Raw genomic sequence first — 20,685 nt, 5'->3', positions numbered from 1 at the left:
TTTTATTTTTTATTTACTTTTATTATTTTTATTTTTAATTTTTCATATTTTTTATTTTTAAGTATTTTTTTAAAAATAATATTTTATTATTATTTTAAAAATTTATTTTTTCTTCCTTCTTTTTTGTTTCAAAATTGATTTTTAAAATAATAATAAATTATTAATAAATGAGGGGGATGGGTGCAGGTCAGCCGCTGGCAGAGGAAGGTCGATCAGGAGGTGTGAGAGAAAGGAAAGAGAGAAACAAAAAAAGATATAAATATAAATTATAAATAATTTTAAAAAATAATTATTTTTAAAATTATTTTTAAAATATATATCTTTAAAAATTATTTTTTAAAATTAATAATTTATTATTTGATTAATAAAAATATTATTTTGTTTATTATTGAAATCATCATTTAGGTCGACGATTTCACTTAAATCGCCACTTCAGCCGACGATTTCAGTTAAAATAATAATAAAATATTATATTTAAAAATAATATTGAATCATTTTCTAAAATCAATATTAGTTCGGTCGGTGGCTGTGCAGGGGTCTGCCAGGGTAAGGGGTTCGGTGCAGAGTCAAGAAAGGAGAACGAAGGAAGATTTCTTTTAATAATAATAAAATAATTTATATAATTATAAAATATTATTTTTAAAAATAATTTTGAAAATGTGTGGGCTGTGCGTGGGGAAGAGAAGGAAGAAAAAATAATAATAATAATATTAAATAAAATAATAATAATAATTTTTTAAAAATTTTAAAATAGAATATTTTTTGTAATAAAAAAGAGATTTTAAAATAATGATAAAATATTATTTTTAAAAAATTTTAAAAAAATAATTATAAATTTAAAAGATAATATTGAAAATTATGTGGAAGGAAGGAGGAATATTTTTAAAAAATAATAAAATTTATTTTAAAATAAAAAGAAAAAAAAAAAAAATAAATATTATTTTGAAATAAATATTATTTTTAAAATAAAATAAAATATTTTAAAATAATAAAATATTTTTTTAAAATATATTTTTTACAAATTTTTTCTTTTTTTAATTTATAATATATATTTATTTTTAAAGTAAAATATTTTTAAAATTATTTATAATTTATATTTTTCTTTTTTTCTCTTCATTTCTCCTTTCCTCCTATCCCTGGCCGACCTTCCTCTACCGACGGTCGACATGCATGGTGCCACTGCCGCTCCTCCGTGCCTCTCCTCTCAAGACTGCGCCACCCGTCGTTGCTCCGCACTCTTCTCCCCCTGCGGCCCCCGTCCATCGCGCCTCCGACACCACCCTTTGGCCCTCCGATCGCATTCCTCTCCCGACACCACTTTCCGCCGTGCTCCCCTCCTTCTGTTCGTTCATCGACCACGCCAACCCCCACCACCAGCAACCCTCCTCTCTCTCTCTCTTTTTTTTTTAAAATTTTTTTATGGCTTGAAATCAAGTCACGATTTAAAAAAAAGTGGCTCCACGAGTCCCGTCATAATATTTTTTTTCTTTATAGCTCGAAATCATAACTCGAAGCCATGATTTTTTGAAATCTTGACCTCAAGCCACGATTTTAATTTCAATTCCCCGTGTGGCCACGTCGCCGAAGGGACTTACTCTAAACCCATGGGTCCAACTCATGATTTCGACTTAGGTGGCACAACAACAGTAGTTTAAAAAAAAAATTTAAAAAAAATTATTTTTACAATAAAATATTAAAAAAGTATTATTTTATAAAAAATCTTTATACAAACTAATGATCGTGATTAGCTGTGTGTACGGTCTCACTCGTGCATACAGTGTAGGCAATAGTTTTTCAAAGTAAAACGCCAACACCAAACCCCATGGCCTTTGGGATCACGACAATTGGCCATTACAGCATGAAGGACACAAGTCTCATTCCCTGTTTTTTTTTTTTTTTTTAAAGACTTTGCAAACTGCGAGAGCTAGAGATAGCTTGAAACAGTTGCAGAAATATTTGATTTATGCGTTATATTGATAGATATGTCCTTTATGTCATGTGTGCCAGATCCGTGGCGGCCATATGGAAGGCAGGTTCCATGAGACAAGGAATGGAAGGGAGGTCCAGGCCTAGGATCATCAAAACAGTGGTCGCGCAATCACTTGGATCAACGTCCATAAAGGCTCGCACCATTTTGTGGGAAGAGACTATTGGTACTGTCTGGGAATAGCGGCATTCCAATAGCCTGCCTCTGTACAAGTAAATTTTGCTGCATTGAGGTGCAGTGCCAGTGTATTTAGGGACCATTGGCCGTGGCTGTGATTGCCGCTGAGGTGTTGTGTCGTTGTTTCGGAGATTGAAATAGAAGATTTGGTCCAACAAGGATAAGCATAAATCAAGGAAACAATGCCCTCATCGGATCATGTGGTTCTGATTGTGCCACTCTTGCAGTGTCATATAAATGAGGCACGGTATAGTGCATTGGATTGTCACAGGAGTTGCACCAGATACATGACATTGAATCTGGCGAGGTTTAATTAGGAGTACTGAGGAGCATTGCAATGCTCTCGTTACTCAGCCCATTGACACAAAATGGTGTCAGATTGAACCTTTGGGCCGTTTGGCTGCAGCTTAACTGGTGTTCAGAGCCACCTGTTGTTATGTGTATTTAGTATTAACGCAGTGTGTCCATGTTTTAGGTGATCAGAATAGAACATATGTCTAATAAGGATAAACATGTGCTGACGATAAAAACGTTCATGGGATATGTAATATGGATTTGGCCATGCAACACTTGAATGCAGTATATAATTGAGACATATTATATGTGATTACACTAAGATACCTAATTTTCTTTTTGGGTATTTTTGAGATACCTAACTTAAGGCACCAGCTAGTGTTGAACCATTGCTTGTCTTCATCAAGGTGGGAAGGGTATGGGGGTACTATGGGAAGGCTGCTCCACTTGTCTATCCCGTTATAAGAAAAGGATGGCCCATTTACACTTTTGGGCCTTTAGACTGAGCCCTACTAGCTATGTAGCTGTATATGATTTATATCCAAGCTAATGTCCCATCTTCTACCGGTCTTTCATGTCAAAAAAGGTTGCAAATAGATTGTTTGGCAATAAAGTCAATAAAGCTTCATGATGTATTAGTTTTGCGCATGAACATGATCAGCAAGACCTTTCTACCAGGGAACTGGATTGGACCTATGCAAATAGATAGCTCCTGCATGCATCTAGTAAGGCAGGGGATGGAGAAGATGAAATAATGATGCCAATGGTTCCTCACTCCTTGCACCTATGTGCATGGGTACATGTAAAGATTATGGACGCACCCAAATCGGCATGCCGATCGAGGTGGGAATGACCTAATTTGCATCCTTATACTGGTACGTGCTAAAGATGCTTCATAGCACCACTTAGGACAATTGCCAACACTCTCTAGCATTTACAAAAGCATCAACATGACATGTCAAGGAAGGAGCAGGAGATGCTAGCCATTGGTAAGCTAGAGATTCAACACAAAGTGCACATATTCATGTAAGCCAATTACAGTCCTAACGTTTCTCAGATTTTATCGATTGACCTTTTCAAGCTAATTGGGACCTAAATGATCTGATGTATACTGACAATGTCCCACTAGATTCATTTCAACAGAAGCACTCCAATTCATGGCTACATGACACTGATGTTTTCCTTTCCTCTCAGAAGCTCTTAGGATCGGTTCATCAATATTGGGAAGCTAGGCAAGCCCACTAAGCTAAACCTCACATGGACATGCATTTGCCACAGTTACTTCTTAAGGTGCATTGCAAGCTGAAATTTGTGAATTTGCTAATCATTTGCACTAAATTTTTCTATTCCGATATCGAGGTGGGTTGGCATATTGTGTTTCAACCAGTCATGTATACATGCCCTTGAATCCTATCTCATGAATCACATCAAACCTCTCATGCCACATGGCATGAGAAGCTTTTATGCAATCAAGCAGCACTCTATAGCACTAGTCAAAGATGATCATGAAATTTGGTAAATGTGTGATGTAAGAAGATAATATCAAAAAACCAATTTTTTGGATCAGAGCAGATTGGAGCATGGATACCAAGAAAATAATTTGGATTGGTGAATTTCCAGCTGGACTTGCAATTTCTAGTTTTAAGTGGGAGTGCTAAAACATGATTCAAGGTAGTGGGTTCCTAATTAGACTTGCAATTGCAAAAATTCAAATATAAGTATATAATTGTGCTAAGGGTTGGTGCTAGGCTTAATCTCTAAATGATGAATGTTAATTTATTGATCCAATATGTGTGTGATTAGAATCTTACTATATGAACCTCTAGATAAGTTCTGATGGCGAGTCAATAAAAACTTTTGGAACATATATACAAACATAAAGGAATAGATGAATAATTAATAAACATAATAAGCCAGATCTTGACACATGTGATGTAAGTGTACACTGGTTAGTCTGATCATAATCATTCACTCAATGTTTTGGGGTTCACACATACATCCACATATAAAGGTTGATGAATCTTCTGTGAAACTCATGGATACTACTTTGTATAATGCATGGGGTAGATCATACAATAGCTTTTATTGGAACTTCTCCAGATTGATTGTAATGCGAAGGGATGAATTTCATACAATTTCGACAAACCATGTGTCCAAGATATGTCGAAAACAAGAAGCGATCCATCCAAAAACCCTGCCTGATCTTTCATATGACTCAAGCTCAAGGACTTTTTAAGAAGATATATTTTAAGATTATTATCTAGAAATAGAGCAACAAAAAAATATTCTTCCTTGCAAAAATGGAAAGAAAAAGAGAAGATATGATGGCATCAAAACTTTCACTTTGCGTGACAAGTTTGACATTTTAACTCAATGCTTCATTTTTTTCTCTCTGATCGGAGAAATTCAAATGCTCACATGCATTAGAGAGAGATTAATATGCAATCTTTATGTAGCTGGACCTCAACACCCCTTCTTCAAGGTGGTCGGTTTACTTATGCCATGTAGCGAGAATAAGATTTAGAATGCGATGCACATAATGAATTTATGAGATGTTTGCAGAACCATATGTAAGTATGTAAGTGACTATTTATCGGATGAATTCGAATTACCTCCATACATTAGATCTAGCTGTTATAGAAATTCTTGAATCCTATTAGTATTGAACCAAAATTGCACTCATCGCCTCTATTTTGCATGGGGGTTGTGACTCAATTAGGAATGCCAATGGGCTGGCCTGTGATGGAGCAATACAAACAACTTCAAGCGCCCATCTGATGATCCCAGCCCGAAACTAACATTGGATCGGAGCCATGTAAACCTTCACGTGGGCGCCCGAAAAAACTCATTAAATAAATCAACAAAACTAATTTGCATTCAAAATTTCAAAAAAGAATAACTCCTTTAAGCACCCAAATACAAAACCCCCAACAATACACCATCCTCTTGAAACGCGGCTCCATCTCATACGAACCTGCTCCTCCATTCGTTGGGCAGGTCGTAGGTCGGTTATTTTACAAACCGGTGATTTATTACGGTTCTGTCCGTCGGTGAGTTCTTCGGGCCGAAGGCATCGCCTCTTCCCTCTTCCGGTCTTCGCTTCTCCCTCCCTCTTCGAGCATCTGACCTCGGGTCTTCTTCTATCCCTCCGGAAACCCTAGGCCCGATCCGTACTCCCCCCTTCTGCCTCCCATGGCGGGAAGATTTGGGTTCGGCCCCTCGTCGACGGCCGACTCCATGGTGGTGGTGAGCACGCCGAACCAGGAGCTAGCCCTCACCAACTTCGCCTACTGCTCCGCTGGCGATCTCCGGAAGTTCTCCATCCCCGGATCCAGGCTCGCCCTTGCCCTCGTGGGAAACTCCGTCGTTCTCACCTTGCGATATCCTTCCCTGATTTCCTTTTCTTCTTTTTTTCTCTCTACCGATTTGAATGCCCGAATGCTGGAATTATCTGTTTCTTTTTTAATTTGATTTGATTTTGGTGCTGGGATTGTCGATCAGTATCGTAGTATTTCTTTTTCTTGAATTTCTTGATAGGAATAAGTAAATGATCCATTTTCATGAATTTAAGAGAAAAGACTTGAGACCAGGGTTTTGGTAATTTTGAGTCGTATTCAAGAATGAGACGTGTGGGATTAGGAAATGAAGCGGTGATGATGTTAATGTTGCTTCCAATTATTCTATTTATTCAAAAGATCGATCTGGATTATCTAATTGGTGTTCATTCATGTGAATTTTTTTTTATTAATTCAAGTATTTGTTATGCCATTATGAGGTCGATCCTTAACGAAGTCGTACTGCTCATGAAAGCATTCGAGATGGTCATATTGCTTTGAATGCCATTCAACGTCGCCATACAAAAGTTTCTGCGGGTGACTCAATATCTGTCAGCAGGTTCGGCATCTTCGTTTCTTGAGTGTTTGATCCAATTTATTCATCTCCTCCCTAAATGTTACTTGGTGACTTCGCATTTTAGGTTTGTTCCTCCTGATAATTTTAAGCTAGCATTGCTGACACTAGAGTTGGAATTTGTTAAAGGAAAGACTAATAGAACCGAGCAAGTAAGACTTTTTCTTGAAATTCAGATTATCAATGTAATTTGTGCTTGAGAGTTGGAAGTTTGATGGATGAACACTGATTGCTTTGCAGTTAGATGCTGTTGTTCTAGCTCAACAACTTCGAAAAAGATTTATTGACCAGGTAAGACAGCCCTATTTTTTCCATTATTACTAGTGCCACAATTTCAATGCCTTTGCTCGCTTTGCCTTGTACATTCTAGCAGTCAAATTATGTGGTCATAGACTCATACTCGTTCACATGAATCACTGATGCTTGGTCTATGTGCTGATGTTGCTCAACAGCCAGTGTATTTCTCTGCATTGCATTTGGATTAATGAATCTACACAAAGTCTTGTTTCTTTCCATATTTTTGTAATTTATGCTTTGGACTTGTCTTGATTTTTGTTATTCATACACAAGGAGCTGTTTTCACAATCAATTCTGCAACTGAGGTTTTCTGTAATCTATGGAAAACGTGGATTGAATTTTTCGTCTCGTAAGATATCCCTCCTTTTGAAGTCTTGAAGTGTGAATTTACTGAGTTTTGGCAGTCTGATGGTGAAATCACCAAGATCTGTTCATGAAATTATTGATACACTACTATCTCTAAGGCCCATATTGGAAATAGGATAAGGCTGGTTTAACCTAATTCCCAAATGTCCATTTTATCCATCCGTTCCTGGGGGAGTTCAAACTTTGTTTTAACTAGGTTATGAGAAAAAGGGAGAGATAGTTAATTTACAAAATGACCAAACTGCCCTCAGTGTTTTCTTTCTTGAATATAGTAATAATACATCAATTTATTTATTATATTATTATAACAATAACTACTGTGCTATGATATTAATATATTGATGTTTATTATAACATGATATGATATCATGATTATATTATAATAATAAAATATATTATATTAGTATCAATACTAATAGTGACATTATATTAATATGTCGATGTTAAATAATCTTAATTTTTTAAAATTGTTATATCGATATATTATATTAAATTAATATACCATATCTTTTTTTATATATTTGTGTTAATAGTATATTAGAATAAAAAGTTGTTCTGACACCGAAATCAAAGATTTGTCTCATTTGAAAAATATGATTAAAATGGTTTTTAAGTTATAATAATTAACATCATTCATTATTTTAATAATATTTTTAGTTATTTTTCAAAATAATCTATATTACAAACAATGAAGGATAATGGGTATTGTAAGGGAAATTTGACCAATGTGGGAAAATTTTTTCCATTTTCAATACATATTTTCAAATTTCATCCAAACACCATTTTTTATCCTTGAAATGCATCCAAATGAAAAGAAAAAAAAAAAGAAGAAAGAAAGCCCTGCAATCATGACATGGGATTATGACATTAATCCCAAACAAAAATAAGGCTGAATCCCCACTAAACCTGCCAAATTCAACCTACATGGTATGAAGTCTATTTGTTCCTAAAATCCCAATACCCTTTTAAAACTGGGCCTAAGGGTAGTTTGCATTAAACCTTACTTTCTAAATTTGGAGGACTTGTGGGTGACAAGACATGGCAATTTTTTTTTGGTAGCCCTGTTGCAATTTATTTTACAAACATATATCTGATATTGTTTGAAGAAAAAGGAATCTATATTAATTTTGCACAATATTTACAAAAGTATCAGTTAAGCATCCTGTTTTTCCCTTTTCATTTCTTATATAGTTTGAGTGCACCATGTTTCTGTAGGCTGTTTCAAATAAAAATAAAATAGCATGAGCATAACTAAAATTCGGTTTCATTCTGTATAATGTCATTAGTAGGATTTAGTGTAATTAGCTTTACAGTTTAGTGCTGAACTGTATGTCGATTGCAGGTTATGACAACTGGCCAGAGAGTGTCATTTGAATTTTGTGGAACAAATTATATCTTTATCGTCAATCAGGCGATGCTAGAAGGCCAGGAAGATTCCAAAGCCATGGAGAGAGGAATGATATCCAACGATACATATTTTATTTTTGAAGCCTCTCCAACCTCTGGCATTAAGGTTCTTACTTTTTGTGCCTTTTTGATTTCTTCATCCTGTTGATTCCATTTATAATTGCTAAATCATTAGCTTTTGATTGTTCATTTTGCAGTTAGCAGTTCTGAGGATCTTAAATGAAAACATTAACTATGTTTCATGAAAATCTGGAGATGTAATATGGTAATTGTGCATGCAGATAGTCAATCAGCGTGAAGCTGCCAGCAGCAACATTTTCAGACATAAAGAGTTTAATCTTGAGAAACTGGGGATAGGAGGACTGAGTGCTGAGTTTACAGACATTTTTCGAAGAGCATTTGCATCTCGAGTTTTTCCTCCGCATGTTGTTAATAAGTATGCCCTATTTGAATTCTATGCTAGCATATTTTATTTTCCTTTTTTTTTTTTTTTTGCTTGGTAGACGTGTAATATTTTGATCTTTATCTGATGGTTGTGCACTGCAAGGTTGGGTATTAAACATGTCAAGGGAATGTTGCTTCATGGCCCTCCTGGAACTGGCAAAACTCTTATGGCTCGTCAGATTGGGAAATTATTGAATGGAAGGGAACCCAAGGTTTGACTATATTTTTAGACTTTAAAACATTCTTTCAAAATCTGTCAGTAGTGCATGTACCTTATAATTAACTACGGACCTGTTCTAAACATTTTAGATTGTTAATGGGCCTGAAGTGTTAAGCAAATTTGTTGGAGAAACGGAGAAAAATGTGAGAGATTTATTTGCTGATGCTGAGAATGACCAGAGGGCTCGAGGTACATAGATACTAAGATGTGTTAGTTGTATCGTATGCTTCCAGTATTTTATGCTTTCCACTGACTATCAGGTGATCAGAGTGACCTGCATGTCATCATTTTTGATGAAATCGATGCTATTTGTAAGGTACACTTTTCCGTCAATGCATTTCCTGCTCTCCATGTAGTCAAGGGTTGAGCATCGCATCACTGATAAGCTCCAATACAAATCATATTATTCTGTTGTGATTCAATTAGTATTTCCATTGCAGTTTTTATTGTTTAGTGGCATTGTTTTGATGCTGCAAATATACTGCTGTTGATAGTATTGAGATGCAATTCGTAACCATTTTTGACATGTTATTCAAGCCTAAATAATGTGCTTAATAGATACTGGACTCAGTGCTTTCACATGTGTGCTAATTGCGACTTAATGCTGATGATGAGGAAAACTGGACAAGGGTAATTTTGTCTGCATGATATTATGCAAGGGTCATGCATCAAACTTGAAATATGTATTGGATAATGAGATAATCAGTGATTACAAATTGACATAGCATGTGTCTAAGAGACCAAGTGGAAAGAAGCGAAACTGAGGTTACATGGTATGGATGGTATTGTACTATATATAAATAAAAATATTGTTGTTTAAATATATATTAAATCGGTAGATACAAGTAAAGATTATCTGGGGAGGAGCTGTACTTGTAAGAAGGATAGATGACAGGAAGATGACAATTTAACTGATGTTGTAAAAGATATGTTATTAATGCCTTCACATTATAAGGAGAATTGGATGAAGGGACTGAAAGACAGGAGTTTAGGCAATGGACAAATTATGGAAGAAATTCTGGGGAGATGGATATTTTAGGTACAATCATCATGTTAGGAAAGAGAGAAGGGCTCTGAGAGGATACACAAGTGGAAAAAATATAAGAAAGTGTGCAGATGAGAAATGCAATAGTTGTGTTGGCTCTATCAAATGCATACGAAAATGAAAAGATCATTAGTGACTTTCAAGGTGGTTTCATGTCGTTACAGTCAAAAATATACTTTTTTTCTTAGAATGGTTGTCAAAACAGTTCGATGCTACTATCAACTTATACCACGAGGTTGCAGCATGGCTTGGTCATTGATGGATATACAAGGTTCTTGATTAGGAAGAATGAAACCAGAAGAAGCCCAAAGAATGATGTAGTGAAATTGAGAAGGGGAATTCGTACATTGATTAGAGATAATTTATTAAATGAGGGAGTGTGAATCTTACAATTGTATCAAATAAAAATATGTTCTGTTTAAGGGTTGTTAGGTATGGACCTAATTGAAGTGCTGTTGATTACATGATCAGAGGGGAGCTGATAAGCTGTTCCCCTACACGGGGGAACACATCATAATAAAACACTAAGGACCTTGGAAGCTATCAAAATAATCACAATATTCAACTTTGGAGATTGCTAATAGTGAAAAACAGGATCGTAGGGTGCATGCAGATTTGTTACTGTGTAAGCTTAAAGTGGATGATATGGACCATTGCAGTCATATCTGAAGATAGTGGCCAATAAAGTTCTGATGTATTCTGATGCATTGAAAACATTATCCATGGGGTATGGTCTGGTTGAGTCTAGTAGGGTCAGCTCAGAGTCCTATTATGTCATCTTTATTCTGTTCTGATCTCATCTCATCGCCTTGTTCTATCCTGATCTGTTCTGATTCGATCCATCTGGGCATCAAGCAGTGAGGGTGGCACAATGCACTATCAACTGAAATAGGAAATATTTATTTTGATTTAATTTTTTCTCAAGTAATTGCCGCATACTAGACTGTCTCACAAGGGATCTTCAAGTAAATTGGATTGGATGACAAAATCAGTTTGGATTTATTGTTCCTCTTAATCTTCCTCTGTCCATCATGCAGTCTGTCAATTGGCTGGTTTTTCATCCCTCTGAGGATGTTATTTATTGGTATTTTGGTTTCAGATCTCATACAGTATCTGTGGTTGTCAAGAACTAAAAAAGTGTTGTCAAATCTCTTTAGTTCCATATATACATATACTTCACCAATGTATTAGCTTGCTGGTAGATTTGAAAAGGAGATCTCATAAATCACAATTTTCTTCATAGTTAGATCAGTAAAGTGGACCTTGCTGGGAAAGGAGTTGTCAAAGTCAACTCAGTCAACTTTGGGATTTCGTTGATGTTTTAGATATATTGACGTTTTGCTTTGCTGAATTGACAAACGGAGTGCATTGGCTTAGCAAGAGTTTCATCTAGAGCTTGCAAACTATCTTGCTCTTTTTGTTTTTTTTTTTTTTTTTTTTTTTTGCGGGGGGGGGGGGGGGGGGTGTGTCTCTTTGTAATCTTATGATTTCCCCAGAATATATCTTTACATATGCATGCATGTTTATAAAATATGTTATTTTTGGAAAAGTTGCCAGACGATGTGATTGTATTGGTCAGTTAAGATCACCAAAATTTTAGAATTTTTTCCATCATTGACCAAAAATTTTAGAATTTTTTCCATCATTGTTACTGTGTGTTTAAGTTTACCATGAACTGCAGGAATATGATGTAAATGTCGGCTGAAGTTCTTTTAGTTTGAAAGTCTTACCTGTATACCAAGGGTTGTCAAAATTTGTTTTGTCTTATAAAACGTCCTCTGAAGCATTGTATTGATGTATATTGGTTCATCATGATGCTATGCTTGTGTTCAATTATGTAAAGACATTTGTTGCTGTCGAGACATCTGGAATTTGTTATTAATTAATATTCTGCATTTGAAACCGCAGTCTAGAGGGTCAACGAGGGATGGTACAGGAGTACATGATAGTATTGTTAATCAACTCCTTACAAAGGTGAATTTTCCCAAGTATTATACTTTACCTCTATCAGTCATTATTGAATACTAACCGGTTGCCACATTCTAGATAGATGGTGTTGAGTCTTTAAATAATGTGCTGCTTATTGGAATGACCAATCGGAAGGACCTGCTGGATGAAGCCCTCTTAAGGTCAATTTCTTCCCTTTGCTGGATATAATTTAGTAGCTTGCCATGCAGTACATCTGCAATTAAATGCCTAGAGGAATATGATAAATCATCACTGACAGGGTTCTTTAATTGTCAGGAGTGGTATTGGTCAAAATAAGCCACATTATTGGTTCATGCTGTAGTATATACATACCATGTACATTCATAAAAGTACATCACATTATCACAGATATTTATGGAAGCTAGAGAGATTCTATAGATGACCATGAAAATAGAAGCTTGGACGTTTCTAGGAAACATTCCAATTTATTGTTTCCATTTTGATTCTTTGCTGCACAAACAGTAACATGATTTGATTATTAAACATGCTCTAATAGATGTGTAGAGGTCAATGAAGTTAGTATGTGCCTCTTTTTTCACATGTGCTTGGTGTTGATAATGAATGCTCAAATTTTGTTGCATCTAATTCTTTTTATTAGGTGTGGAAAGTATTTGTGAGTTCTGTTATCATATGGTTTCCCTTCTCTTTTCTTGTTGCCTATACTTTTTTTGTAATGTGAAATTGTGAATTTTTTTGATGTGTTCCACTTGCAGACCTGGACGCCTGGAGGTTCATGTTGAGATTAACCTCCCTGATGAAAATGGTCGCTTGCAAATTCTTCAAATACATACAAATAAAATGAAAGAAAACTCATTTCTTGCAGCAGACGTGAACCTTCAAGAGCTTGGTATGTGCTTTTACTTTTTCCTTAACTTTTATATGGTTCATATTATATCCAGTTTAGCTAATAACTATTTGGATACTTTTTTTTTTCTTTTCATAAAAAATGGTATAGTTTGGCACTTAACTTGATTGTTTGAGATGATTCATGGAGGCAACTTTTTGTCAAATTATTAGGAGTCTAGGAACTCAAATTAAAAGCTGAAACATTATCATGTCTCATTTACATTACTAGTGCTTTGGCACATGCGATGCATGTGCACGGAAGATTCAAGCGAAAGGAGTCACCCCACACAAAAATAAGGAAGGAAAGACTGCATGTGGATACATTCCCCCACTGAATGTTGGCTAAAAAAAAAGAGGAACATTTCTCATTTATTTATACTAGTGTTTTGGCACATGTGATGCATTTGCACAGAAGATTCGAGAGAATGGAGTGTCCGTGCAAAAATAAGAAAGGAAAGCCTTTGCACATGTGGCCCAAAACTCCGCATGCACACGTGCCTGGCAATAAAGATGGAACATTTCTCATTTACATATACCAGTGTTGTGGTACATGTGATGAATGTGTATGGAAGATTCGAGAGAAAGGAGTCTGCTGATATTCATAGCCTCTGATGTCGCCTCTCAAAAGATAGGCGGCTGCAAGGTCTAGAGCAGCAGTAATTCAAGCGAAGGTCGATAGTTAGATTTGAATTCAAACACTTTTGAATCAAGTCTTTCAGCTGCTGGTATAAACATTCTCCAACATGATCTCAGATTTGTTTCTTAACAAGAACTCTGTTTTTTAGCAATGTTTTGCATGGTAGAGTGAAAGGCAAGTTGAATAGTGTTTTCACAGTAGTAACTCATGGACAAACTTCCAGAAGACTGGCCTAAACAGCCAGTCACAGTCCCTTTTAATGGGTAAGATCAGTCCCTAATTCTATTATTATTAGGACCCTGAGTAGGAAATATTGACTCTAAACATCTGAGTAGAACTCCTATTAGACAAGCATCAGCTGGCCTATAATTCGACAGCACTTAAGACTCCTAACCAATAAAAAAAGACTAGAAAACTATGACCAGATTACCCCAAAACAGGTGCACTTACTGTTCACGCTACTGTATCATGAATATTACCTGTGAAGGGTAGCAAGGTACTGGTGAGTTTAGATGGGCTTCTTTGTTACGTTAATTTGCATCCAATAAATAATAGAGGCTCATCCTTGAGTTTGAGTAAATTCCTAAATTTGGATTCCATGGCCTGATATGTCTTTGCCTTGATGATGTGTTGTTTTCCTGGGTAATCTGGAATCCCTGATTGCTTTTCGTTGTTGGAAGCCTGAAGCCACCACTTATGGAGTTGGTTGGAGAGTCAAAATCTGCCTTTCATAGATGAATGTATAGGTGTTGGCTTATGCATCATGTTGAACAATGCAATAATGCAACCTCGGTTGCCCCAATAAAATATGTGCAGATGACATAGGAACTATATCACATAACACCTTCTCAGTATAGATATTCCCATTTGAAAAAGTAAGACATTTCATGGTCTCTAAGCCACGCCAGCTGATAGGGATGTTCTTTATGCTCCATCGTCATGTTCAGTTTTTCAACCAAGTCACTGAGACCACATGTTCTGTAATTCCACCGTCAATAATGAGATTGCAAAGTTTCCCTTGGCATGTCATGCATACCTTAAAGATGTTAGAATTCCATCAAATCATGATTAAGTTGCTGCTTCTGAGCATGAACAGCCATATGTATGAAAAATGTTTCACCTCCAGTGTCTTCTCGAAGTGTCAGATGGGCATAAGAAACTCTTCTTCCTATTCTTCTTTCTAAGAATGCCAATGTCGCCTTTTTCTGAGGATGCATACTTGAAATATGCTCCAATACTCCACTTTATGCACCTGATTCCCGCTTTCTTGGTTTGATCATCGGAGCTTTTGGAATTGTCTTTGTAGTGATTGATCCGGGTATGAGTTTCTGGGAAGATTCCGAAGTGGGGATTTCACCCTAAGTAGAAGTTGCCTGCTAAGTTTTTTCATTATGGCAAGCTTGCATGCTTGGTGGTCCTTTTTTTTTCTTTTAGCTTTTGTTGTTGCAGTTTTAAAGCACTTCATTAGCTTCTTGTTGATTTTAAAAGAGGACACAGCTGGCTGTTGATATTTTGCACATTTGATCATAGTAGACTTATGAGACGCAATATCTGCAATAATAGTATGTTTGATGAGTAAAGTAGTGGCTGTTTTGGCGTCTCTGCTACCTTTCTCAGTTCAGTGAGTGACCATAATGAAGGCGTATGTGCTAGTGCTAACTTGAGTTTCAAATGTTTTGACACTGACTGCAATCTATTTTCCACACTATTTTCTATCTGAAATAAAAAAATTTTAATTGCAATTTGCCATCCTACACCTTTGTGAAAAACAGAAGGCATGCACTGGCAAATGACTTGCTTTCAACTTATGGATCATATATATAACCGCGAGATTTTTGTTGATGTAATATGAGGTTATATGTAATGGGGATTTGTGATTGCTAAAGTGCTTATTCATATCTGATGCAGCTGCACGTACAAAGAATTACAGTGGAGCTGAACTGGAAGGTGTGGTCAAAAGTGCAGTCTCATTTGCCTTGAATCGGCAAATAAGCATGGATGATCTTACTAAACCTTTAGATGAGGAGAGTATAAAAGTTACAATGGATGACTTTTTGCATGCTCTGCAAGAAATTGTCCCTGCGTTTGGTGCATCCACAGATGATCTCGAACGATGCAGGTGCAGTCAAGTTATTACCATCAACAAATTTTGTGTTTCAAAAGTCACTTAAATGATACTCTGCATTTGCAACACTAATCCAAATGGATATGCATGTTGTTTCTAGCTTAATATATATATATATATATATATATATATATATATATTGAAGATATGGAAGTAAATTAAATTAGTTTCCGCCACACTTTTCAAGGTGGAGGATCTAAACATAATATTTTGTTTCAAGAGATGTGCTTTGCTTTCAAACCTAATTGCATGAAGCTTGCTTCATAGTCCAAATGTAATATCATCGACCATTTTGTCTCTCAACCAATCTAAACAGTTATAAGGTATGTTCATTTATAATCATTTGAAGTGGAACGTCTGTTTTATCATGTTTTCTGAATATAATCTTAGACTTGGTTAGGGTTGTTCAGTTAGCTAAACCAAAAAAACACAGTATCGAGTTGTGAGAGATCCTATCATGTCAAAGTTTATGTTCGTCCATGGTCACAAGAAGCATATGTCTGTCCTGTTTTTGGATGGCATAACATTATATGTTGAACCATAAATGGCATGCAGGCTTAATGGTATGGTTGACTGTGGTGAGAGGCACAAACACATCTATCAAAGAGCTATGCTTCTTGTGGAGCAAGTTAAAGTAAGCAAGGGCAGCCCACTTGTTACTTGCCTTCTGGAAGGTCCAAGTGGCAGGTAGCTTATCATATACTTGTTCTTTCCACCGATCTTTGTTGCAGTGGGTATGTTATCTGATGTGTATTTCTGTTGCCAGTGGTAAGACAGCAATGGCAGCTACAATTGGCATTGACAGTGATTTCCCCTATGTTAAGATAGTAAGGATCTTCTCATATTTCTGATGATCATCAACTCTTTTAAGTTTGCTTCTGTCTAGTAACATGACACACTTGTGTGACTATAGATCTCAGCAGAAACAATGATTGGTCTCAGTGAAAGCAGTAAATGTGCACAGATTGTTAAGGTTTGTTTGTATTTAAATTAGCCTACTTAAATTTGTATATGTTAGAGCTTAAGGAAATCTAGAAAAGCTTCTTACTCTTTGCAAGTAAATGAGCTAACAAGTTGATGTTCTTTGTTCCCTTGTATGCTAGAATTGACTTGTATTCGTTTATGATGCAGGTATTTGAAGATGCTTACAAATCTCAATTAAGCATCATAATTCTGGATGATATTGAAAGGTAAGTCCTAACTTATGTAACTATGATAGATTTGCTAAAGCTACCAAAGAGAATTGAATAGACAGCCTGTTAATATTCATTTGTATACAAAATGCAATTTGCATGAAACATGATTCTTGGCTGACCTCTAAACATGGTAAGGAAAGTCCCCTTGCCCTCTAGGCAAGTTCTCATTTTCTGTGAAAATTAAATGCTATCATATTTACACCATGCTATTTCCTGATGTTGTTGTGTATGCCTGACAGTTCTACATATTCTATACTTCAGGTTGTTGGAGTATGTTGCTATTGGACCACGCTTTTCGAATTTGATTTCACAAACACTTTTGGTCCTTCTGAAAAGGCTTCCTCCGAAGGTTCTTATTCTTCCATTCCTTTTGCTCTTTTCTTTTGAAACATTTTCTGGAAAAGCTTGGCAATTCAAGAGAAGAAATTATGAGATTAAATATACCAGAACTTTTACTTACTATACCTGCATTTATCTAACATCACAGAGCTATGATGTTAACAGTTTATGCAAATTTTGTTTAAGGTTTCTTGCCCAGAAGTCGCTGAGTCTTTTATTTTGTTACTGTTCTTATGCAGTAAGCTATAAATAGGGCTACCTGCATAGATGCTGACATTATGGATATGCTATGTCCTTTTGCAGGGTAAGAACATGCTGGTAATTGGAACAACTAGTGAGGTGGGCTTTCTGGAGTCTCTTGGCATATGTGATGCTTTCTCTGTTGCATACCATGTTCCAACTCTAGACAAGGCAGATGCCAGAAAGGTAAAGAAATATGGGAGGAAAATTTTTGCGGAAAACAAGAAGGGAATGATTGGTGGATATATAATGGTATAAGTAAAATTAACCTGTCATCAGGATATTGTGCATGTTCACTAAGGGCCTGTTTGGGATTGATTTTGTTTTTTGCTTTTTGTTTTCAAATATCCAAGAAGAAAATTGAATGTAGACCAAACAAATATGCATGATGAGGCCCTTTTGTTTTATAAAATCTTTGTACAACCTTTAGAGTTTTTTGCAGCAAAGTATTGCTTTCAGAAAAAAGTGAAAATAAAAGCAACCAGAGAGGTACTAGGTTCGAGCCTTGGATGGTGCATCCCCAAGGATTAGGATCTAGGTAATTATGGTACAGGTGGGCCTCTCTCCATATCTCTATCTCTCTCTCTCAGAAAAGAAAGAAAAAGGAGTGGCAAAAGTTCCATGCAAATGCAATTTCCAATATCAATCTCCAAGTGGTAATTCACTTATTTGTAGGGAAATAAAAACTAAAAGACAACCATGCAAAAGAGGCCCTAAAATCACATGTTTATTGCATTGTATCTAGAAAACCGAGTTGAAGTCTGAACTGTATCATAGGTGAGTGGGAACACTACCCCTCATGCTATTTGATATTCCTATATCTAGTAAAAACACTTAAATAACTATTTTATAAGTGTGGCGTGCTTGTTTACCAAGTTTGGGCTTCCATGACCTTTGAGATTTTGTTTTTTATGATTTGGAGGGTGCTTTGCTACGTGGAACTATTTGTATTTTTACCAAAATGCATGTTAATTGTATTTTCAGGAATGCATGTGATTGTGCATGCATAAGTTAAGATGGTATACACAAGCTGGACTTCTGACATTATGCAACTTGATGGCATTATAATTGTATCATTGGACGTTGAGAAATTTTGTTAGATTGACATCATCTTGCAACTATGCAGTTCTTATTGCAGGTCTTCGAAATTCATGGTCATAATTGGCTGTGTTAGCCTAGCTCATGAAATCTCCTTTCTGCAGGTTTTGCAAGGTCTCCATGTATTTGCTGAAGATGATATTGATTTAGCAGCTGAGGCACTGCATGATGTAAGCTCTATTTCTCTTATTCTCTTTCCAGACCTTTGATTCAAAAACACCACTGAAAACTATAAGAAAGAAGAAACTGTTTTATATTTCATGTTGGTTTGCTACTTAATATGTATTAGATGAGCAATAATAAAGGATGAGATTTTGCTTTTGGGCAACTTGTTAGTTGTTGAGTACTATGCACACTCATGATCCCCTTTGGACCATGTTGGTTTTGCTTTAAGTGAAGCCATCAAGTCTGAATTGATTAAAGTGAAAAGTTAGTTCTGTAGATTCTGAACTATTACAGTCCACTCGTCGGCCGAACCTTAGCATAGATAAATTGTAACGTTGGTAGAAGCTGACAATAACATCATTTTGTTGGAATGTTAAATGATGCTGTAGTTGGTTCTTACATTATTTGGGATGCTTTCAGATGCCTCTGAAGAAGTTGTATATGCTTGTGGAGATGGCTGCACAAGGATTAAAGGGAGGAAGTGCCGAGGCTATTTACTCTGGAAAAGAAAAGATTAGCCTAAACCATTTCTATGATATCTTGGGTGACATTGTGTCCATCCGTCACTGAGATTTTCTATATATTACTCATAAGCAGGTATTTTTTTTGGTGGATTCTTTTTCTTCATCTGTTTCATGCTTTTGACTTTCTGATAGTTTTCTTGTTCTCCAGTTTTTTTCTCAGTATAAGTGATGGCGGTTCTTCCTTCCTTCCTTTCTTTATTTCTCCTCCTTTTTTTTTTCCTGAATAGGTCCAATCACTATAGTAAATGATCTTTGATAATGATTGAGCGTTGAATGTTGTAGTGATAGATTTTATTTTATATTCTTATGGTAAAGAGAAACAGGTTGCAGCACTGATACAGTGATACATACTCGGAATACAAGTTTAATGGGAATTAGGCATATTATTATTATGACCATCACATTCTGTTACAATGGATATTGTTATGTATATCAATATAATTTTTATATGGTGGCAGAATTAGTTAATGATATTTTGAATCTTGGACCTGAGCTGGACTTGTTCCACATATTGATAATTTCCTGAGCTCCTTTTGTTATGACTTCCTTTATGTTGCCTGGGGAATTCCAAGTGTTTTGATTTTAGGTGGGTTCTGGGTTACCCTTCTGTGGCAATTAAAATGTGTAGCTTGCGTGGAGTTGGAACCCAGGAATTTGGAAATGATTTTTCAGTTTAGAATAAATATAATACAGGTTGGTGGAATAATGAAGATTAAAAAAGTGATTCATATATTTATAATATTTTCTTTTCTTTTATTTCTTTTTTGGTTCATATGAATTTGGCACAAGAAACTTACGTCCAGCATGGTTGGTGGCGGTGGCACTGAAAGCTGGTTAACACAGCACCATAGTCAGAAAATAGTAAGGTTTGGATCCTAATTCTGGATCCTATCGGGTCAAATTGGGTATGATTATATAGCTCAATAAATAATTTCATAATACTTGCGCACACATGATGCTCTCTTTTAATTTGTTGTAGATGTGAGATAATGGTATAATGTTATGGTTCTTTGAGTCTATTCTAGACTTAAATAACTTATTACAAATAGGAATCCAGATTGAATCTAAGAATGAAAGCCGAATTTGATTCCATATCCTACAAACTTTATTAGATTCAACTTGTTTGCAACCTCCAAGATTTGTCTGTACCAAAGAGTAGTCCTTGTATGTGGTGTCACCGTTTGTCCTTGTTTTAAAATTTAAAATGTAAACCAAGCTATTCTTCTTATGCTTAGCAACCTGTGAACTTTCTAGAAGCAGTTATATGTTTATGACATTTGTATGGCCTACTTGAATGTTCCTGTGATATTTTTCACATGAATGATAATCTATGGAGTTGAAGGACAAGGTAGCGGTCGGAATTGTTTCAGAATTAAGCAT

The 20,685-nt window shown here is 35.7% G+C and overlaps 1 protein-coding gene across 4 annotated transcripts; it reads left to right on the top strand.

Moving 5' to 3' along the window:
* Window positions 1-5,506: 5,506 nt before the first annotated feature.
* Window positions 5,507-19,794, top strand: LOC105047427 (vesicle-fusing ATPase). Of its 4 annotated transcripts, none has more exons than XM_010926344.4 (22): window positions 5,507-5,838; window positions 6,257-6,352; window positions 6,435-6,519; window positions 6,608-6,658; window positions 8,373-8,543; window positions 8,719-8,873; window positions 8,985-9,093; window positions 9,191-9,290; window positions 9,362-9,417; window positions 12,055-12,120; window positions 12,193-12,275; window positions 12,849-12,982; window positions 15,527-15,737; window positions 16,299-16,430; window positions 16,510-16,570; window positions 16,657-16,716; window positions 16,875-16,933; window positions 17,201-17,288; window positions 17,582-17,704; window positions 18,721-18,786; window positions 19,202-19,378; window positions 19,629-19,794. In XM_010926344.4, the coding sequence occupies exons 1-21, from the start codon at window positions 5,651-5,653 to the stop codon at window positions 19,349-19,351; spliced, it is 2,244 nt and encodes a 747-aa protein (XP_010924646.1). In that variant the 5' UTR covers window positions 5,507-5,650; the 3' UTR covers window positions 19,352-19,378; window positions 19,629-19,794. The 4 variants fall into 4 exon arrangements, with proteins under 4 accessions (XP_010924646.1, XP_010924645.1, XP_010924644.1 ...); XM_010926343.4 differs by having other exon boundaries at window positions 19,621-19,794; XM_010926342.4 differs by having other exon boundaries at window positions 19,454-19,703.
* The last annotated feature ends 891 nt before the right edge of the window (window positions 19,795-20,685 follow it).

Source organism: Elaeis guineensis, chromosome 6 (assembly GCF_000442705.2).
Source record: "Elaeis guineensis isolate ETL-2024a chromosome 6, EG11, whole genome shotgun sequence".
NCBI classification, from domain to species: domain Eukaryota; kingdom Viridiplantae; phylum Streptophyta; class Magnoliopsida; order Arecales; family Arecaceae; genus Elaeis; species Elaeis guineensis.
The sequence above is the reverse complement of the archived record's forward strand: the minus strand, read 5'-3'. Positions and strand labels throughout refer to the sequence as shown.

Excerpts from the sequence above, each read along its gene's own strand:
- LOC105047427 (XM_010926344.4), top strand. The coding sequence starts at position 5,651 with ATGGCGGGAAGATTTGGGTTCGGCCCCTCGTCGACGGCCGACTCCATG. Across the intron at positions 16,431-16,509 it reads CTGGAAGGTCCAAGTGGCAG|TGGTAAGACAGCAATGGCAG; the intron begins GTAGCTTATCAT and ends TTCTGTTGCCAG. Across the intron at positions 16,717-16,874 it reads AATGTGCACAGATTGTTAAG|GTATTTGAAGATGCTTACAA; the intron begins GTTTGTTTGTAT and ends TTTATGATGCAG.